Here is a 27,374-nt window from a genome sequence, read left to right on the forward strand (position 1 = left end):
CTAAGTATATACCCAAAAAACTGAAAGCAGGGATTTCAACAGGTATTTGTACTCCAGTGTTCACATTATACCACAAAAGCCAAAGGTAGAAAAAAAATAGCCACAATAGATGGTTAAACAAAATGTGTTATCTATCATATAGATATACACTATATATATCTACTTCATATAGTAGAATATTATTCAGCCTTAAGGAAAATTTTGATAAATGCTACAACATGGATGAACCTTGAAAACATTACACTAAGTGAAATAATCCAGACATAAAATGACAATATTGCATGATTCCACTTATATGAGGTACCTAGAATAATCAAATCCATAGAGACAGAAAGTAGAATAGCAGTTACCAGGAGTTTGAGGGAGGAGAGGCTGTGGCAATGGGGAGTTATATATTTAATAAGTACACACTTTTGGTTTGGGATGGTGAAAAGTTCTGGAGATGAAGAGTGATAGTGCTTGCACAGTGTAAATGTACTAGTGCTACTGAATTATGCACTTAAAAACTGTCAAAATGGTAAACATTATGTTACATATTTTATCACAATAAGAAACATAATGAAGAAAACATAGACTACCAAGGTATTTTTAAATAGAAATTAAGGCTATTATAATTCTTAATGTTGAGTGCATGACATCCCAGTGAAATCATGAAATAAATAGTTAACAGATGTGTCTGTGAAAATAACACTCCTCTTTCAACACCCCCTTGAACAAAGTTAAAAGCAAATTAAGGAGAAAATCTTTTTTCCACATATAAGAAACAAAATATATTTGGACTGAATTAATAAGCAGTTTTTTAAAGATTTAATTTTTAAGTAATCTCTACACCCAACATGGGGCTCAAACTCACAACCCTGAGACCAAGAGTCATGTGCTTTACTGACTGAGCCAACCAGGCACCCTAATAAGCAGTTTTTATATACCAATACACAGATGAACACACTGATGTGAAAAAGATTGAGCTAAGAATATAAATAGATTTAATTAAAAAAATAAATGTGTACATGAAAATATACCTAAATTTATATGACATATAATAGTGTTATTAAATATTCCATATTGGCCTAAAAACTAGCAAATCTTTACAAAAATAATATCCATTGTACCAAAATTTTATGCACTACTAATTCCAAAATAATTTGGTGTAAGATAATTCATATACAGCTTTCTTAAAGGGTATTTTATGCTCTTTTTAAAAATAAGCATGTCTTGAATGTAAGCAATTTTTTTAAAAGATTTTATTTATTTATTCATGAGACACACAGAGAGAGGCAGAGATATAGGCATAGGAAGAAGCAGACTCCCTGTGAGGAACCTGATGCAGGACTCGATCCCAAGACCCCAGTATCACACCCTGAGCCAAGGGCAGATGCTCAACTACTGAGCCACCCAAGTGTCCCAAATGCAACCAACTTAAAAGAACGTACTTCATAGTAATGGTTAAACTAAAGTGAAAAACTATACTTTCCATACGATTATTTATATTAGCAAGGTTTGAGAATAATCAACATCTATGAATATGCAAATAGAATATTCTATTCCAACAACTGGAAATCAGGACAGGTGTTAATAATATATATGTAGAGGTATAATGACTGATACAAGATCTCAAGAAACAAGAAATGTGTTACATACAAAAACAGGTCTCCCCAACTTTGTAAAGATACAGATGTGCCATAAAATATAAATGTGTAGATAAATGTTTATATTTTTAATACAGTATTTTTATTTTTAAAAGATTTTATTTATTCATGAGAGACAGAGAGAGAGAGAGAGAGAGAGGCAGAGATTCAGGCAGAGGGAGAAGCAGGCCCCATGCAGGGAGCCCGACGTGGGACTCGATCCCAGGTCTCCAGAATCAGGCCCTGGCCCAAAGGCAGCGCTAACCCACTGAGTCACCCAGGCTGCCCCTTAACACAGTATCTTTAAAGGCACATTGATATTAGACACTGGCTAATTCTAACTAGTTGATAAAAATATGAAATTCAAGTTTCTTCATCCTTAAGATCATTCCTTCTTTAATATTTCTATAATAAAGACTGATTCAGCCATAAAGGCCCTGAAGAACAATAAATACAGTTCAAATCCATATCATCCCACTTGGAAATTGGTGTGCCTTGGGCAAGTTGCTTAATGTTCATAAGCTCTATTTTTCCTCATTGTTATAATGGCAACATTATTACCACACATGCAGGGTTTTATTGCTAGTTTTAAATTGGTTAATTATGGGGGCACCTAGGTGGCTCAGTCAGTTAAGCATCTTACTCTTTGATTTTGGTTCAGGTCATGATCTCAGGTGTGCTTAAGATTTTTTCTCTCCGTCTTCCTCCCTAAGCATTTACCTCAAGGGCTGATCTTTTAAAAGCAATCACTTTGGGGTGCCTGGGTGGTGCAGTCAGTTAAGCATCTGACTCTTGGTTTTGGTGCAGGTCATGATCTCAGGGTCTTAAGATGAAGCCCTGCATTGGGCTTCAGGCTCCATACTGAGCATGGAGTCTGCTTAAGACTCTTTCTCTCCTTCTTCTTCTCCCTCTGCCCCTCCTCCCTGCTCTTGCTGTCTCTCTAAAGCAAATAACATCTTTAAAAATTAAAAAAAAAATCAATCACTTATACTTAGGCATAAATTTAACACAATATGGTCCAGATAAGGAGACACTAGAAACAGAAGGGTAATTTTTTCAACCACATGAATTATTTCAAAATCACCCCTTCTAAGAAAACAATTAGAAGTTTTCCACCAACTAAATGAACAGAAAATTAAAAATTCAATATAGGAGAGAAACGGAAAAAAATAATCCCCATAGAGGTGGTGATAGAGGAGACCACATCTCTTGAGCACCAGGCATAGAAGGCAACCAGTTTAGGATGGATCATATTAAAATACTATGGCCAATGATAATGCAGACCCTCTTCTCCATAGTAAACACTCTGGAATAGCATAAAAGTAAACTGAATCAAAATTTTTATTGGTAAAACCCATAATAATTGTATATGGAAAAAAAAATAATTGTATATGGATGTCACTGAATTATGAGGCATTGATGGAATATTTTCAAGTTTTGAATCTCAACTCTGAGACAATAAATTCTGCTAATTCACATAGACTATCTGCCTAAGAACACAGAAGATGATGAAAAACATAGCTGTCCCTAAGGAGTCATTGAATAGCTTGAGAAAAGGGGAGATATTAACATTCATTTGAGTTTTGCACTATGCTTGTGTGCTATAAAAATGAGCTTAGTAAATACATTCCCCCCAGTTCTAATCATGCCTTTGTTTCATTTCCACATTGTTAATTTTGGCCTTCTCATCCTTGAAGCTAACAGAATTCCAGGAATTAAAAGAATAGGTTTTTCTGATTCTGGGAGAACAAAAAATTTTACAAGGCTAAACTCTTAATATTTTCCCTATCATAGCTACAAAAAAAAAAAAAAAGATAATAAAAAATTCCTAGTAAATGTTCTTACTAATAATACTGAATTTAATACTTCAGAATTTTTTTCTTTTTGAAGTAAACACTAACCTCTGATTAGTCTGTAATTAAGCATAATGGTCTTAATATATACATTTAATTTAAATTGTCATCTGTTTTGTGAAATGTATATGTGTAAAAGTTTTTGTTGTAAAAGTTTTTGTTTTCTTAAAGGATCACTGGTTCTGTCTTCATTCACGCATAAAAAGGAAATAAAATTTATGCACCCGCTACATTTATTTAAATAATACCTTCAGGAGTCTCTGATTAATTTAAAGTATATCAGTTATTATTTCAGAAATTACCTATGACCCAAGTTAACAATTAGAGTTAAGAGCAGACATACTGTTAACTAATGGGACATGTTCCTTGCTCCCAAGAGTCGCAGAAAATGATCTCGCCTACTCTTTCCCTGAATATTGTCACACCTGTATATGATGTCTTGAAATCTGTCAGCCATCTTCGTACCCCAGCCAACACTGAGGAATACATAGCAAAAAAAAAAAAAAAAAGAAGAGAATTTGAGTCTCTAAATATTTAATTTTTCTGATGAATCAAAAATCTCTGGAACCTCCTTTCTCCCGTTATATGACTCAATATACTTCCTTATTGCTTTGGCTAGTTTGCTATTTCAGTTTTTGCTGAGTATATCCTAACTACATCAAATAACTAAGGGTCATGGTTCCTACTGGGAGCTACAGATGCAGAGATAAAACTGATTTCATCACAGCCATCAACCAGCTCATGTCTGGTGGGAGATGAACACACACACACACACACACACACAGAGTCACTGTGTAGGTGTTAAATGCTTACAAGTTTTACAGATGCTTTGTGAAACCAGAGATACCCAATACATCCAGTATCAGGAGGAAGAAATAGATATTGCAAAAATATCTAAATAGCTAATAAATAATCAGAAAAATGGAAATGTAAAACAAGGTACCTACCAGAGTGGCAAATATTTTTTTAAAGCTGATGATGCTAAATATTGTCAAGGATATAGAAAAGCAGAACATTCATACACTGTTGGTGGGAGTGCCAGGTATTTTTGGAAACCTATTTAGAAAAATTAAACTTTTTTTTAAAATTTTTATTTATTTATGATAGTCACACAGAGAGAGAGAGAGAGAGGCAGAGACACAGGCAGAGGGAGAAGCAGGCTCCATGCACCGGGAGCCCGACGTGGGATTCGATCCCGGGTCTCCAGGATCGTGCCCTGGGCCAAAGGCAGGCGCTAAACCGCTGCGCCACCCAGGGATCCCATTAGAAAAATTAAACTTACTAAAGTTGAACACAGGTATACCACCCATGACCAAATCCAAGCAACTCCACTTCCAGTATTTGGAGAAAGACCTGCACGAGTATGGTCATAGCAGTCTCATAAGGAGCTCTGATTTCCCAACATAGTATTCCCAAGAACACATAATGAAGGATTTTCAATGAGGGGCTATGTCAGAATATTCCCTTTTATGTGTATCTTGGCTGGTACTACAGGGCTGGGCTGCAAAGGCTCCTTAAAATAATTATGCTAGGCACTCTGAATTAGTTGTATCCAAAGTAGAATTTTAAAGACAAGAAAATCAACAGATGCAACTAGAAAAGTGACGAAAGATCTCCAATTCAAAACAGGCCAATATAGACATATAGTTTTAAAGGTTCAATACAAAAACACAAAAATACCTCAAAAATAAAATTTTTATATAATTTCATTCATGAGATGTAAAAATTCTAAATAGTAGCAAATGAAATCTAGCAGTGCATCAGAATACATACATATACCAATAATTAACCTGGGTATATATCCAGAAATGGAAGAAAAAATCCAACAACCTGTCAACATAAATTATCATATTAACAAATTAAATACTATACAATTGCAGGAAGAGATCATAAAATGACATTTTATAACTCAGGAGCCCTTTCAACTTAGATACAACAAAGATTTACTCATGAATAAAACAAAACATTAGAAGGTAATCATTTGAGAGCATGATGCTAAGTGCCATTCCATCATAACTAACAAGCAGACTTAGTGATTGAAATGTCCAACTTTATGGTCTCCTAGTTATGGCAGCATTTCCCAATGCAGTTTCATATCCCTAAGATGGAAATAGGTAATGGAAATCAGTATTTCCTTTTTTTTTTTTTTTTTTTTTTTTTTTTGGAAATCAGTATTTCCATGATAAAGTTTGAGATACACTGGTACCACAAAGTTAAACAATTTTATTCGCTAGAACATTCTTTATTTTTCTGATAAGTTGACAAGGTGCTTTTGATTTTCCTTGAGAGGGGATTTTGTAGGTTCTGCTTCATAAGCTTCTTTAACCAGAAAATCCCACTGTTTCTCAAGCACTATTCAGTACTGGTAACTTTCAAGACATAATTTCAGAAGTTCTGGGACAATTTTAGTTGTATAAGTTGCTTCTGTGTATTGATTTAGGGTTTGTCATTTTTCTAGCTTCTTACTTTGGTATGACAGGGACCATGTAGGATACTGGGGGAACAAGGCATAGTTCTGGTCCTCCATCTGACCAGATGTATCTTGGTTTCCTCCAAACACATTAAAAGGTATTTTCCACTCAATAGAGCTTCAGGCACATTCTACAACCTCTGATACACAATTTAATTATCATTCTTTTTTTGAACAATCTATAATCATTTCAGTTTTCTCTTTAATTCAGAACTTATACATATGATAGGACTACATTCTCAAAAATAGTTGAAAGGTTCATCAACCTTAACTAGCTAATGGAGAGCTCTAGCAGTCACTGTCTTAATCAAATGACCAAATTTAGCAATAGCAAGAAAACTGGGTATTATGTGTTCTTGGTGTGTTGCAATATGAAATGTGTATCACCAACTATAGTGTATTCTGGCCAAAAATGTTTAAGCTTCTGACTCTAACTTGCCTTTATGATAGATACAAAGGATAGACATACAAATTAAATCTCACCTTGAGGGAAGAAACAAATCTAGAATGCATGGCATTCTATAAAACAGCTTTCCTTAAGAGTTAAGTCTTTTCAAGATTAAAATCTAGAGACATGATAACCAATGCAATGCATGAATATAGAAAAATGCTGGCTAGAAAATAAATAGCATAGGATACCTTGGGAGTACTGGGACATAGGAAGTGAATGTGAAAGAATATTACAGAATTACAGATAATTTTCTTGTGAGATCATGGTACTTAAGGCTGTTCTAATTCTTAAAAGATGCATGCTAATATATTCAAGAATGAAGTATCACTTCTACATCATAAGATGAAAGTATGTGGGTGTACATACACATCATACATACAGTTTCAGAGAGAAAGCAAGTATGACCAAATGTTAATAGAGTATATGAATGTTTATTACACTGTTCTTTAAATTTCTGAGTCTGAAATTTGTCATAATAAAATTTGGGGAAAGAATTCCAACTGGACAACTTTTTGTTTCTTTTCAATTTGTAATTTATCTCAAAATGTGAGCAGAGAATTTTAATCACTAGCTACTTCTCTGCTTGAATTCATTACAGGCAAATTGCTTCACACCTTTACCTAGTTTTTCAATAGGTGTATTCCCAACATCTTACCACTTACTAAATCCACATTTCTTTTCAGCCTTCATTTTTTTTTATGCAGCTTAAAGTATAAACTTTGAATTAAAATCCTCTCAAAAAAATCCTCTCAAGTTTTTTTGTTTTCTATATTTTACCCATAATGAACTACCTAAATTCAAATGGATGAATGGTTATAGAAGCTTTCCTAAATTCATTACACCAATGAGAAATGGATGAGTGGTTATGGAAGCTTTTCCCAATTCATTACACCAAAGAGCATTCTCTTCATAAGAATTTACTAGTAGTAATACTAAGGCTGAGAATAATAAGAACAGCAGCAAACATGTATTGACTATAGGCTACATTTGAGATACTCTTCCAAGGATCTGATGCATACTAAATCCATGCAATCTCTGCAACAGTTACCATCACCAACATTTTAAAGAAGATGCCCAGAGGAGATAAGCATTTTCCCCAACATCCCATGAGTAGTAAAGAGGTGGAAATGGTGAGGATAGTAAGTACGGTTTGTGCCATATAAGAGAGATTCCCTGTATTTGATACCTTGATAAGGTTATTCTCTAGAATAAATTTGCTTAAGTTTAACAAAAATTGAATAGTGTTGGAAGGCTTCTATACCTCCAAAAATGAACACATTTGTTATAAATTATGCTTTTACAGACATAACAAAGTTGTAACTCATGTTAGTCAAATCTTCCTATAGTGTGAATATTCTGCTATTCTAATCAGAAAAGTAACAAATGAAGTATTTCTTATTCTAAATAAATTATATTGTGACTTGTCCCATGTTTTTAAAATCGTGATTGTTGTCTCTCAAATTATTTCTGGGAAAGGGTAAACTTTTTAACTTCAAATCATTCATGAGTGAATTGGTACTTTTACAAAATACAGTAATAATGTTATGACAATATGAAATTGCTGTAAGTTTCCAACATATACTCTTATTTTTCACATCCATCTCATGATGGACTGTTAACAATTTTGTGGACTGGCACTAGTCCCTAAACAATAGTTTTAGTAGTATTTATATAAAGGCCTTCCTACATCTCAGGTTTTTTTTTTTTAAGATTTTATGTATTCATTCATCAGAGGCACAGAGAGAGGCAGAGACATAGGCAGAGGAAGAAGCAGGCTCCCTGCAGGGAGCCTGATGCAGGACTCAATCCCAGGACCCTGGGATCACGACCTGAGCCAAAGGAAGACACTCAAACAGTGAGCCACCCAGGCGCCCTATATCCCAGTTTAAAGGGCTACTCATTTGGATGCATTCTATGATGTACCCTAAGATATCACATCTGTGAGCCTTCCCACATTCCTTACATTCAGTTTCACAGCAGTATGAGTTCTCTAATGTGCACAGCGAAAACTGAATTGGGTTTAGGTTCTTCCTATATTCCTTAAAGTGTTTCTAGCAAGTATAAATTCCCCAATGTTTACCAGACTTCTGCGCCATGAATAAAGATCTTCACACATTACTTATATTTAAATGGTTTCACGTCAGTATAAACCAATATTCAATAAGATTATATAAAATTATAAAGGCTTTTTCATATTCCTTATATTCAAAGTGTTTCTCACTAGTATGAATTTTCTAATATCAAGTAAATTGTCCACACACAGGTAAGGCTTTTGCACATTCCCTACATTCATAGCTTTCTCAAGATTAAGATTCACCTCATGACAAGTTGTCCGTACATGTAAAAAAATGTTCTTTTATATCTCTTCAATCATAAAGTATCACCAGTATCAACTGTCTCATTTGAGTAAGTTGTCCATATAAAGGCTTCCTCGCAACCTTTATATTCATAAGGTTTATCATTACTATGAGTTCTCTTGTGTTGAACAAGGTCTGAGCCATTAACAAAGGTCTTCCCAAATTCCGTACAATAAGGGTTTTTACCAGTGTGAAATCTCTGATGAACACTAAGTTGATAGCCACTACCAAAGGCCTTCCCACATTCTTTACGTTCATAAGATTTCCCATCAGTATGGATTCTCTCATGTTTAACAAGGCTTGAACCCCAACTAAAGGCCTTCCCACATTCTTTACATTTAAAAGGTTTCTCACCAGTATGGATTTTCTGATGTTGAGAGAGGTGATAGCCACGACTGAAGGCCTTCCCACATTCTTTACATTCGTAGGGTTTCTCACCAGTATGGATTCTCTCATGTTGAACAAGACTTGAGCCACAATTAAAGGTCTTCCCACATTCCTTACATTCATAGGGTTTCTCTCCAGTATGAAATATCTGATGTCGAGTAAGTTGATAGCCACTACCAAAGGCCTTCCCACATTCTTTACATTCATAAGATTTCTCACCACTATGGACTCTCTCATGTTTAACAAGGCTTGAACCCCAACTAAAGGCCTTCCCACATTCTTTACATTCAAAAGGTTTCTCACCAGTATGGATTTTCTGATGTTGAGTGAGGTGATAGCCACGACTGAAGGCCTTCCCACATTCTTTACATTCGTAAGGTTTCTCACCAGTATGGATTCTCTCATGTTGAACAAGACTTGAGCCACAATTAAAGGTCTTTCCACATTCCTTACATTCATAAGGTTTCTTGCCAGTATGAAATATCTGATGTCGAGTAAGTTGATAGCCCCAACAAAAAGCCTTTCCACATACTTTACATTCATAAGGCTTCTTACCAGTATGGATCTTCTGATGCTGAGTGAGTTGATAGCCACGACTGAAGGCCTTCCCACATTCTTTACATTTATAAGGCTTCTCACCTGTATGAATTATCTCATGTTTAGCAAGGCTTGAACCCCAAAAAAAGGCCTTCCCACATTCCTTACATTTGTATGATTTCACACCAATATGAATTTTCTGATGTTGAGTGAGGTGATAGCCACGACTGAAGGCCTTCCCACATTCTTTACATTCATAGGGTTTCTCGCCAGTATGGATTCTTTCATGTTTAACAAGACTAGATCCCCAACTAAAGGTCTTCCCACATTCCTTACATTCATAGGGTTTCTCACCAGTATGAAATCTCTGATGCACAGTGAGTTGATAGGCACTAAAAAAGTCTTTCCCACATTCTTTACATTCAAAATGTTTTTCAGCCGTATGAGTTCTCTCATGTTGAACAAGTTTTGAGCCATGACTACAAGCCTTCCCACATTCCTTACAAACATAACGTTTCTCTCTATTATGAATTCTTTGATGTGCACTAAAAGATTTAATTTTTCTGTAAGTGGGCATTTTTCCATAGCTAATTATCATTTGACCAAAGTATCCCTCTTGATGTTCCTGTAGTCCCTCAAATCTGCTTTTGCACTTAGAGTTATTTTTGAAAATGGATGCCTCAAGGCCAAGAGTTTTACTTCTTTCCTTCACCTCCCATTGGGAAAAATTTATTTCAAAAATGTCTTTTTCTGAATTTGTATTTTTGGTCTCATATGTTGACTCCAAATCTGGAAAAACAAAACAAAACAAAACAAGAAAACCACATATTTTATTTCCTTTACTGGGTGGCGGGGTGGGAGCGGGGGGGGGGGGGGGGGGACCCTTAATAGTAGAAATACAAAACAAATGGGAAATAATACCCATAAGTGGGCTGGGAGACTTAGTGAACTCACTGCTAAGTATATCACATCTCTACCCTGTTGAACAACAATCTCAGCTTTGACTTTTCAGCTTTTATGATCTTAATATTCTGATCTGATAGTTTTCTGGAGATTCCACAAAGATCATTTTAACAAGTTCCTCATCTTCCCATGTGAATGACCTCCTAAACCAAATGTGCCCTTCTTCAATCAAGCCCTTATGTGTCCAGGTGTAGTTCAGCTAAACTTTTAATGACTGTGTAGGCTGGCATGATAAACTAGAATCTAGAATATCCCCAAACTCAAAAACAAAACCAGGCACACCTAAAACTATTATTATAAGTCAACTATACTTAAAAAACAAAACATTAAGCTACATAATGCTCCTTCACAGAAATTTTTCTGAGAAATTGGTGTTGGGCTAGAAAGCAGACAAAATTCTGCAAACCAAGCAGTTACTAAGTTCCAAGGCTCTACTGGAAATGAAACATATGAAACAAAACTAACTAAAACTGTAACACAATCTCTGCTTAGCTCAAATCCTGATACAATCAAAGAGAGAGATGCGTCAATGATCACGTGGGAAGTTTATGGCAAAGAAAGATTTTTAAATCTAATTTGAAACCAGAAATAAAGTGAAACTAATGAAAGCTATGACCAGTCCCAGCTCAGCTCCATGCTCTGTGGGATCTGAGTTATCAGCTCCTCACCCTAAATAACTCAGAAAGGAGCATATACTTCTAGGGGCAGGGAACCATCCATTCTTTAGTATTCTTCAAAATGTGTAGCACACAATAAAAAATTATGAGGTAGTTGAGGAAAGGGCAAAGTACAACATATAATAACATCCCCCCCCCCAAAAAAAAAAAAAACAGAAAAGAGACAAGGAATAGATGACACAAATATTAGAATCAGCAGGCAAGACCATTCAATTAAATTTTATAGATTCTGGAAGAAAAGATGGACAGTGAACAGATGGGAAATTTCAGCAAAGAAATGGAAACTCTAAAACTGTAAAACTATAAAACTGAAGCACAGAGAGAAAAAAGAAGGGGGCAAAAAGAGAACAGTGTCAGATCTGTGCAACAATATCAAACAATCCATCAGGGAACAGCATTCCAGAAAGAGGACAAAACCAAGTAAGTACTTGAAAAGATTGTTGAAATGTTCTCAAAATGTATAAAATGTATGAATGAAATCAACCTACTTTGAGCAGGATAAATACAAAGAAAAGCAACAACTGAGAACAGAAGCAAACAGTTGAAAACTGAAGATAAAGTACAATTGTAAAAAGATGCAAGCAGGAGCATTACAGTTAGAGTAACAACTATGAATTATGACTGACTTCACATCTGTAACAATAGAAGCTACAAGACAATATCCTTTTTTTTTTTTAAGATTTATTTATTTTTTTGACACAGAGAGCACACAGGCAACAGGAGCAAGAGAGGGAGAAGCAGGCTTCTACTGAGCAGGGAGCCTGATGTGAAGTTCGATCCCAGGACTCTGAGATCATGACCCAAGCCAAGGCAGATGCTTAACCAACTGAGCCACCCAGGCACCCCTGGAATGGAACCTTTAATGGCTGAAAGAAGAAAGCTTTCAACCTAGAGTTTTATATAAAGCAAAAAATATTCTTCAAAATGAAGGGGAGAGATTTCCAGTCCCAGTTATAAAAAAAAAATCTGGTATTAGACTTAACTCTCATATTGCAAACAACCAAAAGCTATAAAATAGGATACTAGACACAGGGCTGAGAAGCTTTTAGAGAAGATTATAAAACCTTCATATTGACCCTTTATGGCTGGCTGTATCCTTCAAAACAAGGTACAGTAAAATGCTCTCTAAATAGAGTATAATGGTCTCACTGGTCAAAAGACACTGGGATCTGAGTTTAGGGATGCTAAGGCAGCTGGAATTTGCAATTCAAGGTTTAATAATAAAGGAGCATTCAACACAATCCCAGAAGTCTATGCAGGGATTACCCCCCTCGGATCTGTAACATAATATTAATTTATGTATCCATATGGTGCCTCTCCACAAGGCGGTTGGAGTGCTAACACAGCCCAAGTGGAAAGAGGCATCCATCTGAGGCCTCACAAAGACCATATATTGAAAGACTCATCATCTGGGACAGTAGTTTTCAAAATTACTTGCCTCAGAATCCCTTATATTCTTAAAAATTATTGGTGAATTCTTTGCTTGTTCATGTATAAGTGTACTTGTCTAATGTGATTTTATAATATTTTAGTTGATTTACTAAAGAGTAGGGAAGTACTGTGGATGTGTTTGTGGGGAGTAATTTTAGTCATGACCAGTTGGTCCCAGACAAACCGCAGTAAGTGCTGTTTAACTTAACAGTATCTTATTGTTTTATATACATCAACATTTGGGTATAAGGATTATGTATGCACTCAAAAGGAAGCCAAGATATTTAAACTGACCAACCCAATGTTACAACTACTCTAAGATGGTCAAATACAAACTAAAAGAAATGCACTTTTGTACAGTTTAACATCAACAAATAGTTCAGTAATGTTGAATTTAGTTCAACCAATCTGAATTGCCATGCAAGAATTTGTATTACAATTACTTGGTAAGTAAGGCTTAACAATGTTAGTAAATGAATATAGGTTTAACTTCTTTTTAAATGTTAAAAAAATTGTTGAGGACTCAAAGAGCTTTTGTTTGTGTGATTTATACTTTTTGATATTTACCATATTAGAAATTAAAACTGAGAAATTGGGATCCCTGGGTGGTGCAGCAGTTTAGCGCCTGCCTTTGGCCCAGGGCACAATCCTGGAGACCCGGGATCGAATCCCATGTCAGGCTCCCGGTGCATGGAGCCTGCTTCTCCCTCTGCCTATGTCTCTGCCTCTCTCTCTCTCTCTCTCTCTCTGTGTGACTATCATAAATAAATTTTAAAAAAATAAAAAATAAATAAAACTGAGAAATTAAAGATATTAATTCACTTGAAAATAATAAACCATTGCCTGTTAATGCAAATAATAAACTTGTGAAAATTATATTTTCCAAAACAACAAAGATTTTGGAAGTTCCCCAAAAAGTTAAAAATAGCACTACCGTATGACCCAGCAATTGCACTACTAGGTATTTATCCAAAGAAAACAAACATAGCGATTTGAAGGGGCACATGGACCCCAATGTTTATAGCAGCAATGTCCACAACAGCCAAAATATGTAAAGAGCCTAGATATCCATTGACATATGAATGAATAAAGAATGTGTGTGTGTGTGTGTGTGTGTGTGTGTGTATGTGTAAGAAATGGAACATTACTCAGCCATCAAAAAGAATGAAATCTTGGGATGCCTGGGTAGCTCAGCAGTTGAGTGGTTGCCTTTGGCCCAAGGTGTGATCCCGGGATCTGGGATCAAGTCATGCATCGGGCTCCTTGCAGGGAGCCTGCTTTTCCCTCAGCCTATGTCTCTGCCTCTCTCTCTCTCTCTGTGTCTCTCATGAATAAATAAATAAAATCTTAAAAAAAAAAATGAATGAAATCTTGCCATGCTTGCAATGACATGGATGGAACTAGAGAGTATTATGCTAAGTGAAATAGAGAAGAACAAATATCATATGATTTCACTCATGTGTGGAATTTAAGATACAAAAAAATAAACATAGGGGAAGGGAAGGAAAAATAAAAACAGAGGGAGGCACCCATAAGAGATGCTTAAAGGAAATAAAAGGGTTGCTGGAGGGGAGGTGGGTGTCATCTCATGGTTTTTAAAATACAGATGTAAATGTGTGTGTACAAATGTATGTATATAAGTATATTCCCTATCTCTGACCACTCAGAGACCTGGGAGCGGCCAGCCATCTCCCAGAAGCAATGAGTAACCCTAATACACAGATTTTGGCTTCTACCATTCTCCACAAGAAGGAACCAGAGCACCTTGAAGAAATGGTTGACATTACGACTGTAGCAGGGAAGTAGAAGATGAGCCTGACACAACATGTTTTTTTTTTTTTTTTTAAGATTTTATTCATTTGTGAGAGACACAGAGAGAGAGAGAGAGAGAGAGAGATGCAGAGACACAGGCAGAGGGAGAAGCAGGCTCCATGCAGAGAGCCCAACGTGGGACTCTATCCTGGGTCTCCAGAATCATGCCCTGGGCAGGAGGCGGGCTAAACCGCTGAGTCACCTGGGCTGCCCCCACAACATGTTTTTGTGTCAGAAAATAAGGAGATGCTCCATCAGTGATAGAGACATGCCAAAGGACATAGAAGCCTCATTAGAGGGTTCTCACAGATCAAATCTGGGACAAGTTCAAATATTTTTAACTTCAAAATGAATAACAAAAAGAACAGATTACAACCCACCAACTAAAGATCCAATATATGAATACATTGAAAATTTGAAGAGGACCATATTTAAAAGTCTCCAAGTCTTCTTCACAAAATACACATTAAAGGAAAAATTATTAATTTTACAGGGAGGAAGCCAGCAGACACTAACCTAATCAAGTGCTCTAAGTATTATCAGTAATGACAAACCATTTGTATTACCTGACAGAATGTAAGAACACAGCATCCATTTTGTGATCCTGCTGCCACAGATGCATAAATCTAAATCTAATCATAAAGAAAAGTACAAACACAAACTGAAGGACACTCTACAAAATAACTGGCCTATAGTCTTCAAAAACCAGCAGGAATGCAGATTAAGGAAGGATGTATGGACTGTTTCAGAATGAAAGGCTACATAATCAAACCCCTAAAACAAAAACAACAAAACTGTATTATCAGGCCCTCGCCTATCTCACCAACCTAATTTCTTTACTCTCCTTTACTAACTTTGCCCTGGCCTTAAAATTCCTCCGACAGTTTCTTTGCAAACACAGAGCCTTTGCATTTACTGTTCACTGTGACTGATATATTCCTCCCCCAGATATTCATATAATTTGATCCCAGTCTTCCTTCATGTTTTCAAGAAAGCTTTCCCTGACTATCTTATCGAAATTAGCCCTGTCAATTTCTATCATTTTCTATTCTCTTGTGATCTTTACCTCCCTGACCACCATGTTTCATTACATAACATTATTTACCTATTTATTTACTTATATTTGGTTTCTCCCTGACTACATAAAACTCTATTTGAGAATGGGCAAGTTATCAATCTTATTCATGACTGTATTGGTAGTGCCCAGTTCAATGCCTAGCTAGGAGAAAGCAGTCAAAATATTTGCAGAACTTACGAGTGAATGCATTCATTCATACACATGCAGAAATGCAAAAGGGCTAGAAAGCAGCTGATCAAACATATAAGTAGAATGGTTGCACCAGAAACAAAAAGAGAATGCCTTCCTTGCTGAAATGGGAGGGAAATATGAGAAGAAAAACAAAGAGTAAGAAATGAGATCAAATGGAAGTTCGTTTGGTAGCCCAAAGTGGGATCTCAATTTCTTTCCTCCACAGGCCTTGGTCCTTTGTAGGGAGCTTTCCAAACACTATCCCAGCTATTCTCTTCCTCCTGTGTGACCCATGAGGTTGGTTCCCTGCAATGATAGTTCCTTCCTGCCTTTGACTTCCTGGGTTCCAACTTCTTGGCCCTCCCCTCACAACCATCCAGGACTCTTGTCCTTGCTCCCATAATGTCACATCCAATGAGAAATGGGAGTGTCTGCTTACAAGAAAAGAAATGCTAAATGGTATAGACCTTTTTTTAATGATGAGATCAAAACATGTTAAATTTGCAGTAAAAACTAAAAATCATATTGATAAAGACTTCACAGAACAGAAGGATGACAGAAATGAAAAACATGAGATCACATCAGTAGGAAAATGATCTTGTTTCAGATTCATTCAGGCTCCATCTCTCTGGAGCAAACAGAAAGCAGGTGGTTCAGAACACAGACTCATGAGCCAGACTTCCTTACAGACTCAATTGCTGCTACTTCCTCCCACTAGCTGCGTGACCCACACTGTAGGTGTTTCTGTATTCTCATCTATAGAAAGGGAATAAAAACATTACCTGCCTCATGGGGATGTTGTGAAAGTTAAAATGCTAAAGTATTTGTTCTGCTTAGAACAGAGCCTGGTTTATAGTAAGCACAGTGTAAAGTATGATTATTATTATAGTTACTACTGTTATTTTGCTAACAGGAAAAGAAGTTTCATGAGATATTTTTAGGATTTAATTCAGTGTCGAATTTAACCGTAAAATGCAAAGTTCACAGATTGCAACTTTCAACCACAACTATGTTGAAAGGAATGTGTTCACTTATTATGAAATAAATCTGCTTAGCCAATCCTCCTCTCTATAAAGTAGAAGGCTCTTTTGAAAGTCCGAGTACATCAGGACCCTGTTTCTAACTATACTCCTTGCATGTGGGTCAAAAAAATAACAATGAGCAGTGCTTCTTCAATGTGTATAAAATCACCTGTACCCACCATTTGCTTTGATGTGGATGGAACTGGAGGATATTATGCTGAGTGAGATAGGTCAATCGGAGAAGGACAAGCATTATATGGTCTCATTTATTTGGGGAACATAGAAATTAATGAAAGGGAATAAAGGGAAAGGAGAGAAAATGAGTGAAAATATCAATGAGGGTGACTAAATATGAGAGACACCTAACTCTGGGAAACGAACAAGGGGTGGTGGAGGGGGAGGTGGTCGGGGGGTTTGGATGACTGGGTGATGGGCACTGATGGGGGCACTTGGCGGGATGAGCACTGGGTGTTATGCTATATGTTGGCAAATTGAACTCCAAAAAAAAAAAAAAAATCACCTGGGGATCCTGTATAAATTCAGATTCTGTTCAGCAGGTCTAGGTAAGACCTAACAAGCCCCAGAAGAAGCTGATGTTAGGTATATAATACATACCAATAAAAAAAGCTGGGACGCCTGAGTGGCTCAGCAGTTGAGCATCTGCCTTTGGCTCAGGGCATGATCCTGGGTCTGGGGATTGAGTCCCACATCAGGCTCCCTGTGAGGAGCCTACTTTCTCCCTCTGTCTATGTCTTTGCTCCTCTCTCTGTGTCTCTCAGGAATAAATAAAATCTTAAAAAAAAAAAAAAAAGCTAAAACCCCACATAAACCAAAGCTTCTAATCACTGAGAACACAATCCACATTCCTTCCTCAAACCAACAAAACTGCCTATCATCTGGGCCTTGATCTCCTTCACTAACTCCTTGGTATCCTCTCCTTCGCTCACTCTGCTCTGGTCTTCCTATGGTTCCTCAAACAAAATAATCACACCTTGAGTAGCAAGGACACAGATCATCTAAAGACATGCTAAAGTTAAAAACAGTATGACTCCTGGTTTCTTTGACAATGGTTATGAATTAATACCCCATCATGCAAATCCAGCTCCTTGGTAACAAAGAAGAGAGGCCACTGCAGGAAAAACCAAAGGAAAGTGTGAAGGTATGAGAAGAGGAAGGAACTCAATGAACCCATTTCTAACCCAACAAATATCAAAACATCCCTTTGGGAGAAGATATTCACTTGGTTTCTTTAAGACAGCCTTATAATTCCCATAGCAAAAGCCGATGGTGCAGAGAAAAGATTCTACAGTATTTCAGGCAGGTGACCTTACCCAATGAGACCAAGTTACTATAGTTCTCCAACATCACATCCACGTACAAGTCCCTCTGAGCAGGGTCCAGGCACTCCCACTCCTCCTGAGAGAAGTCGATGGCCACATCCCTGAAAGTCACCAAGCCCTAAAACCAAAAACCCATATATTACTTGTGAAATTGAAGAGATTTAAGAATTTAAGAAAATATTTCCAAGAGGGGACAAAAAGGATTGTGAAGGATAAACTGCAAGAAGAGGAAAATATAACAATCAAGCAGGTTGGAAGCCTATGATATATAGAGGTAGGGAAAAGTAAAGAAATTAATATGACCGGGATCCCTGGGTGGCGCAGCGGTTTAGCGCCTGCCTTTGGCCCAGGGCGCGATCCTGGAGACCCGGGATCGAGTCCCACATCAGGCTCCCAGTGCATGGAGCCTGCTTCTCCCTCTGCCTGTGTCTCTGCCTCTCTCTCTCTCTCTCTCTCTCTCTCTCTCAAAAAAAAAAAAAAAAAAGAAATTAATATGACCAAAGCAAAGTATCTGCATATTCTAGAAAAATCCTGTTACAGCAGAAAAACTTCTTGGATATTGTGAAATAACTAGACCTGTCTGATAATATATAAAATAATCCCGGTTTCTCTTCCATTTAATAAAAATAGCGTGTGTTGAAGAGGGGTGAGGTGAATATGTATACATACACACAACCCGCTATGTGCCTGCTTCGCAAATTCTTTATTAACATGAACTGCTCTTTAGTTTTTCCCTTTAAGGAATACAGAAAACAAATAAGAAAACTCTTTTTTCTAAATGTACTATGAAATCAATATTTTAGAAAATTTCCATTAAATTAAGGATAATTGTTAAGCCTCAAGTAAATCACTGTTAGATTATATCATAAGCCTTTTTTCTTATATTGATGAATACATAAGATGTCTTTATTAGCTGCAGTTCAGTTCATCATATAGATGTGAGATTAATATCTCTACTATATTTATACATTTAGGCTGAACAAAACTTCTAAAGATCTTAATTCTAGGAATCTCTCATCATCTAGTATTTAGAAATCTGGATCACCTTCTTGCTTACCATCAACCACCACTCACCCAACACCATCCTCATTCCCAAGTTGGAGGACACCAAAAGGGCACATCATATATGACACAGATGCCACGCAAGATCTGCGCATCCTGGTCAATAACCAAATGGACTCTGATGCCAGTGTTCATCAATTAGGGAACCACTTTCCCTGGAAAGAGCCTTGCAAAGCCTTACTGAAACTGAGGCCAAGACCAAGAAACCCCAAATTTCATCATCTCTCTGGGAAACTCAGATCTGTGAAGTGCCAAGTTTGCCTGTGTGGTCAAATGAGACCCTCATCACTAGGTAAATACCAAAGCTCTTTCAAAGAAGGGAAAGAAGAGAGCTCTTTCTCTGCTTTCAGAGAAGCAACTGAAAATGTTCTCTTGGGTGACCACCCGACTGTCTAAGGGCATTGTATCCTGACTGGCTTCCTTCTTAGATGCCTAGCAATCAGCACCTTAACCTGAAAAAGGAGTAACTGTTGTTTTCAAAATGTCTACAGTCTTCCCATTCTCTCTTTTCTCCTTCCCTTACAGAAATTCTGTTTGTGCTGATAGATGACATCAATCTGCTATTGGTTTTCCTTGTACACAAGTGAAAATGTGTTCATTGTTAACTGTATTTCTTTGAGTTATTCTTTGACGGAAGCTAAAGTATTTCCCTCAAAAGACTTCTATCCCTTCACTGCTTTTGATAGAAGACTGGCACACAGATGTTAGATAATGTGTACCATAAATATGATGACACCGATTGGGCTATTTGGCATTATCCTTTATTGGAATAGGAACTGAGAAGTAGGGTCAGGATTGGGGTTCTGTTCTGTAGAAAGCTTTAGGACAATTAAAGATTCATATGACCTAAAAACCACAATATTTCAAGGACAGAGAAATACCAACTTACATCAGTCATGGTTCTAGAATTGCAAGAACTAGTTAATAATCCATGGGGTTCCTCTATTGGTGAAGCAGAGAATCCAGAAAAGCCAGAGCTGGGGAGGGAAAAAAAAAAGCTTTAGACCGGGTGTGCTTAAATGATCCATCCCATCCTGACTTAAGCTAATATAAGCTTCCATCTCTTCCATTTCTGCTTCTACTCCACACCCCCACAAGCATTTGTGGTATCTAAACTCTCACCTAAAACCCAAATGTTCTTCAGTAGGAAGGGTTCTGGCAGTGCCTGCTTCTGGGGAATGCTGATATGGGCCAGAGGTTAGACTACTAAGGCCTGCCCAGACTGGATCTTCCTCCCACCATTCCCATCTCTCAGGACTAAGAAACAGCCACATGATCCAAGCCAGAACATCCTTCATGGGCTCAGGGCTGAAGATAGTCAAGACATAGGAGTGGACAGGATGTACAATTGCCTAAGCCCAAAAAGCTGATCTCTTAATGCACTCAGAACATCCATGCAGTGGAATGCTATAAAACCATGCTAAGTTGGGGAAAATAATCAAGATATATCATCAATAAAAAAATAGCTACAGAATGTACAGTATGATTATATTTATAAATTATATGTGTTTATCAATATAGAAAAGACCAATAATCAGATATCAATAGTGGAAAAAATGGCTTAGAAAGTTATACATCCATAGACAATAAAGTTTTTCTTTTTATTGTGGTCATAATACTCTTTTTGTTTAAGTACTCTGCACAGTTTTTGTAATCATGGCCATTCATTATACTACTATATAATTTCTAAATAGTTATGTCCTGCCTAGGAAAAAAGAAATGGCTGAAATTCCCCCAAGAAATGTCATGGATATATGGATGAGATTGCAACCTTGCTTCTCTTTACACCTTCTAACATATGGGCTTATTTTGTATCTGATATGTCTTTTTAGACAGGATACTCCCCTGATAACTGCTGAATCACCTGATCCTGTTAGTCTCACCTAGCAACTAGCATTAGTAGGATAAAAATCGTACAGTATAAAACTCAGAACAAATTCCATATGCCTCCACAAAGCTGGTCATGACCCAATAGTTCTGCCATAATTCCCTTCCAACAAGTTCCTAAGACAGGCAGCCTGATTGCTTATTGGACTCTGTTGCTGTTAGCCTTAGTTACTCCTATGTATATTATTTGGTCTTCCTTGTCTTAAAGGTAACAACCATGTTTCTCAATTATTTTATTACCTTCCAAGTACTATGTCAGGCTCTTAAATTTGGGGCAAATTTTTACCCAAAATTCCCTGATGGAAATGTATCCTTAAAACAGCTAGAGAAGGGATCCCTGGGTGGCGCAGCGGTTTGGCGCCTGCCTTTGGCCCAGGGCGCGATCCTGGAGACCCGGGATCGAATCCCACATCAGGCTCCCGGTGCATGGAGCCTGTCTCTCCCTCTGCCTATGTCTCTGCCTCTCTCCCTTTCTCTGTGACTATCATAAAAAAAAAAAAAAAAAAACAGCTAGAGAAGTATAAACATATACATGCAAATATTTATGCATGGGTGCACCTGAGTGGTGCAGTTGGTTAAATTATATGACTCTTTCTTTCAGCTCAGGTTGTGATCTCATGGTCCTGGGGTCGAGCCTTGTCTCAGGCTCTATACTCAGCAAGAGTATATCAAGAGTCTGCTTGAGTTCTCTCTCCCTCTCCCCCTGCCCCTCCTTCTCATGTGTTCTCTCTCTCTCTCTCAAATAAATAAATAAATCTTTAAAAAATAATCAACCAAAAATCATTTATGACAACAAAGAATTAGCAACTACATAACAGTAAGTAAATGGTTTGCTCGATTGTAACCTGCTATGTTCTCATTAGTCTGATGGTATCAGACCATATTAATTGATGAAGAAAAACACACATAATCAATTTCTTAGTGAGGTGGGCAGATTTGTAAAGGATACACAATGTGGGAAGTGTATCTGAAATTAAGATAAAGCTCTTGTGTTGGACTTTCAGGACGTGAATCCAGGCATGATGGTGACCAATTTCTCAACACTTCTATGTCCCTGCCCACAAAAGAAGAATAGGAACATCAACTACGACAGATGGCTGCACTGAAGATTATGTAAGAAAATCCACATAAAATATTGGTATACAATAGAGGTGCCAGGCTGGCTCAGTTGGAGAGGCAGGTGACTTTTGATTTCAGGATTGTGAGTGTTTGAGCCCTACACTGGATGTAGAGATTACTTTAAAAAAATTTTTTTAAAGAGGTTCTCAGAAAGATATACAGGAGTTATCCTCTCCTCCCAGTAGCTGCAGATAGGACTCAGCATCATAAAGATGGCTTAGAAAATACAACCCAATTAGGTGTCAAGAACAGAACATTAACCAGAGGCTTGATCTTGTTCTATGCAAATTGGTGGTTTATCTGAATATTGATAACTATAACCTTCTTATTCTACCTTCTGATATTAGTATCTGTCCTTGGAAATTGTATTTGTAAATAGATTTTCACAAGACAGAATATACACATTGGAAATTATCACTATTTTCTATGGAAGTAACCTTTAAAATAATCTAATTCTGAATGTCTTTGTGGCTCTTATAATTCTTAAAATGGTGTTTCTATATTCTTAAAAGTTGTGAATACTTCAGATTTTTAAAAAAGAAATCACTGACACTTCTCTCTTCTTTCTATATATTCAAGATTAAAATAAACCCCACATCTGGATTGGACTTCTCCTTCAAAATAAGAGCTAGAGAGTCTTTAACTCAACTGTATCACCAATTACTGTTATCTTATTCTGCAGAAACAAAACCAGACACATAGGCTCACAGGGAAAAAAATTTAAACAGAAACACACCAAAATATTAAGAATGATTAACTCTAGAGAATGTATTTATTTTTTTTTTAATTTTTATTTATGATAGTCACAGAGAGAGAGAGAGAGAGGCAGAGACATAGGCAGAGGGAGAAGCAGGCTCCATGCACCAGGAGCCCGACGTGGGATTCGATCCCAGGTCTCCAGGATCGCGCCCTGGGCCAAAGGCAGGTGCCAAACCGCTGCGCCACCCAGGGATCCCAACTCTAGAGAATGTAATTTTAACTTCCTTCTCTATATGTTTTCTGGATTGTTAAACTTTCTGCCACACTGCCAAACCGCTGCGCCACCCAGGGATCCCAACTCTAGAGAATGTAATTTTAACTTCCTTCTCTATATGTTTTCTGGATTGTTAAACTTTCTGCCACACACAATTAATTGAATATTAATTCAATAAGAAATATAAAGATATTTCCAAATGTAAAGAATTGAATAATAGGGAAGGAGCATATTTCAATCATGAAGAAAACTGAAAAAACAGATCCAACACTGAAAATCAGTGGGTCAGAAACAAAGTACAGCTACCAGCTGTTGAACATCCTATAGCTAATGGCTCAACACTACACTGAGACACTTTCACTATCAAGATTCCTCGGTAATGGACATCAATTATGTAAGTTACCTTCAAAGTCTGAGAAAGGAAATATATGTACATAAACAGAAAAATATCTGGTACAGAAAGGATGCTCAACAAGTGTAGCTACACCTCTCCACTTCTTCACTGAATAGTCCATTAAAAAAAATTTTTGGATATAATCCTTGAAATATGTCTTTCAAAACCTTCTCCTACTGAATGGGATTCTTTATATAACCCATAATATTCTTGAAGACTTTTGTTCATAACTACAACTATTACTTAATATTTTACTATTTTCATTTTTCCTTCTTTTGATTCATTATAAACTCAATTTTTATTAGGTACACATTATTCCATTACAGGATATACTGCAATTAACTGTTTCTCTATCACTGGACCCTAATTTTGTAAAAGCTCCATCCCAGCTATCAAATCTTTTTTTTTTTTTTTTTCCAGCTATTAAATCTTAATTCCAAACCAATGGAGTTAGATGTTTTCTGGGTCATGTACACTTGACAATCTCATGAAATTATAGACATTTTGCCCACTTAAAAAAATAAATTTACAGGGACAGCCAGGGTGGCTCAGTGGTTTAGCACCACCTTCAGCCCAGGGTGTGATCCTGGAGACCAAGGATCGAGTCCCACGTCGGGCTCCTTGCATGGAGCCTGCTTCTCCCTCTGCCTGTATCTCTGCCTCTCCCTCTTTATGTCTCTCATGAATAAATAAATAAAATCCTAAAATAAACAAATAAATAAATTTACAAATATTTACATAAATTATGCCTCAATTTCAAGGAGTCTGCAATCACCTGGCAGCTCATAAATGGAACAAGACTTCATGTTAAGATTCCCTATACTAGACCACTAGAGCATCTGGTCACTTTTAAACCTGCAAGCACCCATCACAATCATCTTTGTATTTCTCTTCAAATTTCAATCATAAAAAGCTGATGTGAAAATCAAGAATCACCACATAACAGCAAATCTTAATATTCACTAAGCCTGTATCATGGGGCAGACTCTATTCTAAGGAGCTTTAAATACTCTGACTCATTTTACAATCTCTATAACCCCCATTAGGTAGGCATTATTTTGTCTTAATTTTGTAGATGTGACACAGAGAACCTGAGTCACCTAAGCTCACACCACTAGTAACAGAGCCATGATTTGAATATAGATGCTCTGATCCAGAGCCTTACCCTTAACCATAACACAGTACCACTTCTATAACACTCACAAAATTGGACCTGAAATAACTCATGTTTAGCAATGTTTCAGATTATATATATTTTTTAAGATTTTATTTATTTATTTATTCATGAGAGACACACAGAGAGAGGCAAAGACATAGGCAGAGGGAGCAGGAGGCTCCCTGCAGGGAGCCTGATGAGGGACTTGATCCCAAAGGTAGATGCTTAACCACTGAGCCACCCAGGCGTCCGTTTCAGATTTCTACCTAAAGATTATCTGAAACTCTCTGTCCTTGTTGGTGCAAACTGCAAACCCTTATGCTCAAAGCCCAATCCCTAAAAGCCTTATCTAAATACCAATCTCCTCAAGTAATCATAGTCTAAAATAAAACTCTAACACTAATCTCTAGGAGGTGTTATTTCTACACCATCAGCATACTTAGAAAGGAGGAATGCACCAAAGGATTTAAATGATTTGCCCTTTGAACAGGTAGCTATTGAGAATAAGGACAATAAGGTGTCACTAAGAAAAGGGACGCAGCAGTGCCTGGGGGTGTGTGTGTGGGGGGTCACTGACCACAAGGAAAACCCAGGATGGACACTACCAGTGACACTGCAGGCCAGGGAAAGCAAATATTCTCATGATCTAAAAACAAACATAAGTGTGTGAATAAAGAAGAAACACAAACTCACCTTAACCTTAATTTCAAAATAATACAACAATTCTTCCTTCCTCCTCAGGGTCCTTCTTAGAAACCCGGCAGCGGCAGGGGGGAAAGAAGAATCATGAGACACCAGCATTTCTTGGAGCACAGACCTAACTAAAAAATTTAAAAATTAAAAAAAATTAAAAAAAGAAAAAAAAGAAAACCACAACGCCGTCTAGAGCCATGTCTGCCTTCAACCACACAAAACCAAATGGAACTGAAAGGAAGGCTGGAATCTATCTTTGCGTTGACAGCAATTGTTGGGGACAGAGGTCTGGTTGCAGTGCTTATGAAACACGTAGCTGGCTCCCAAGGAGCTCCTGGACGCGCCCTTGTGGGAATCTTACCTCTGGGACCTCCCCATCACGTCTTCCTCGCAGCATGTCACGAGGACACTTCCAGATGTGCACTGCTCATCCCAAGACGGGACCTATGCCTTCTGGTGTCAAACGTTCACTCTAGCGCTTAGTGTAGGACTCCTTCTCCTGCGGTCATTAAACTTTGGCAGGCCCGAAGAAAGTCTAGAGGGTACCAGCACACAGCCAAAGCACCCCGTCACCCCGTCACACATTCTCAGTCGCACACACCATCACGGAGGCACACGCCGGCCCTGCCACGCCATCTGTCACGCACCATCCTTCTCAGCCGCTCGCGCACACACAGGCTGGAGGCTCCGAACGCGACACGCCCTGTCCGCGACCCGGGCCTCCTCACCTCGGGCGCCTCCGGGGGGGGGGGGTCACCCCTACGCTCGCTGCGGGTTCTAACCCGGCGCTGATTACTTCCTCCGAAGCGAGAAACTCACCGCGCAGAGCCCAAGCACCTTCAGGACGCCGGAAATGGCCCCACAGACTTATGGGAAATAAAAGCCGGAAAGTCTTCGGAGGCTGGGAACCTGGCCCTCCAAAGAGCTCTCCGCGGGCAAACTCGCCCCGCCCGGAAGAAAGACCTGTGCCCGGAGACTTCTGGGAAATGTAGTCCACGGCGGGCAAACCCCCAGCAGCTGGGATCCTGGACCCTCAGTAGGCGTGCGACTCCGCTACGTGTAGCAAAGGCGCTTTTGCCAAAATCAACCCGGAGTTCTAGCCTCTGCTGCAGGGAGCTGGTCCCGGCTCAGCGAGCGCCGCGGCTCAGTTGTCTTTTTTTTATATCTTTGACAAATGGTTGTGGTCTTTGATGAATGGTTCTCGAGGAAGGCTGAGGAACACATTCTGGACTCCAGAGAAGGTGAAGATGGGAAAGGTGACAGGAGTGTGACCGGGGATTTAGGCTTCGGTGCACGGGAACATCTCAAGTAAGGTCCACGGGAATAACTCTGAGCTTCCCTAGTTTACGAGAGACTGGCAGGGTCTGCCAGTTGAATAGATGGGTGCGTCTTCCTCCGGGTGAGTTCGTGGGTCCCATTCGGTGACTGGGACCTTAAATTGTTTATATCCATGGGACAGTTCGTGCTACTGTGAATCTTTGTTCCCTTAGGCGTAAGGCGGTTTGTGTTAGAGATGATATGCCACTGTTGAAAAGCAACAATACGTGGTCGTGAACTGATACTGTGATCGTATGCAAAGGCCTCTTTGGACTGGAAGATGAGATATGTGACATTCTGTGTCAATATTAGTCACCAAGGATGGCTTAATATTTGTGAAATTTTTTTGATATACTTTTCTTTTGTGTGCATACTATGGTGATTATAAAACTGGATCACCGGCCACCTGGACTAAAAACAAAACAGTGCAGTGTTATCTGGCTTAGTATGTGTTAGTTTGATTATCTGGCTGCCAAGCACTATATGTGCCTGAATAATTGTGACTGTGTTCGGATAGGGAGTTTCATTATTTACATAGTTTCATTATCTATAAAATAGAGTAGTGTTATTACATCTTCTTGGAGCATCAAATTTAAGAT

At 37.9% G+C, this 27,374-nt stretch overlaps 2 protein-coding genes across 5 annotated transcripts in view; one reads left to right on the forward strand and one right to left on the reverse strand.

Moving 5' to 3' along the window:
* Positions 1-6,810: 6,810 nt before the first annotated feature.
* ZNF283 (zinc finger protein 283) lies at positions 6,811-26,421 on the reverse strand. Of its 4 annotated transcripts, none has more exons than XM_072775197.1 (5): positions 26,278-26,421; positions 25,459-25,586; positions 20,126-20,213; positions 18,166-18,292; positions 6,811-10,469 (listed from the first exon to the last, which is right to left on the reverse strand). In XM_072775197.1, exons 3-5 carry the CDS (start codon positions 20,132-20,134, stop codon positions 8,770-8,772), a joined length of 1,836 nt encoding a protein of 611 aa, XP_072631298.1. In that variant the 5' UTR covers positions 20,135-20,213; positions 25,459-25,586; positions 26,278-26,421; the 3' UTR covers positions 6,811-8,769. The 4 variants fall into 4 exon arrangements, with proteins under 4 accessions (XP_072631298.1, XP_072631288.1, XP_072631309.1 ...); XM_072775187.1 differs by having other exon boundaries at positions 26,187-26,324; XM_072775208.1 differs by having other exon boundaries at positions 25,459-25,510; positions 25,820-26,312.
* The window catches only part of LYPD5 (LY6/PLAUR domain containing 5), a 61,200-nt gene continuing 60,001 nt past the window's right edge, over positions 26,176-27,374 (forward strand). Inside the window, exon 1 of the mRNA XM_072775373.1 lies at positions 26,176-26,857. The gene's annotated coding sequence lies outside the window, so the exon portion shown is untranslated. The remainder of the gene's footprint in view (positions 26,858-27,374) is intronic.

The sequence above is a fragment of the Canis lupus genome, chromosome 1, assembly GCF_048164855.1.
Source record: "Canis lupus baileyi chromosome 1, mCanLup2.hap1, whole genome shotgun sequence".
NCBI classification, from domain to species: Eukaryota; Metazoa; Chordata; class Mammalia; order Carnivora; family Canidae; genus Canis; species Canis lupus.

Excerpts from the sequence above, each read along its gene's own strand:
- ZNF283 (XM_072775197.1), bottom strand. Across the intron at positions 10,470-18,165 it reads TAGTAACTTGGTCTCATTGG|ATTTGGAGTCAACATATGAG; the intron begins GTAAGGTCACCT and ends TTGTTTTTCCAG.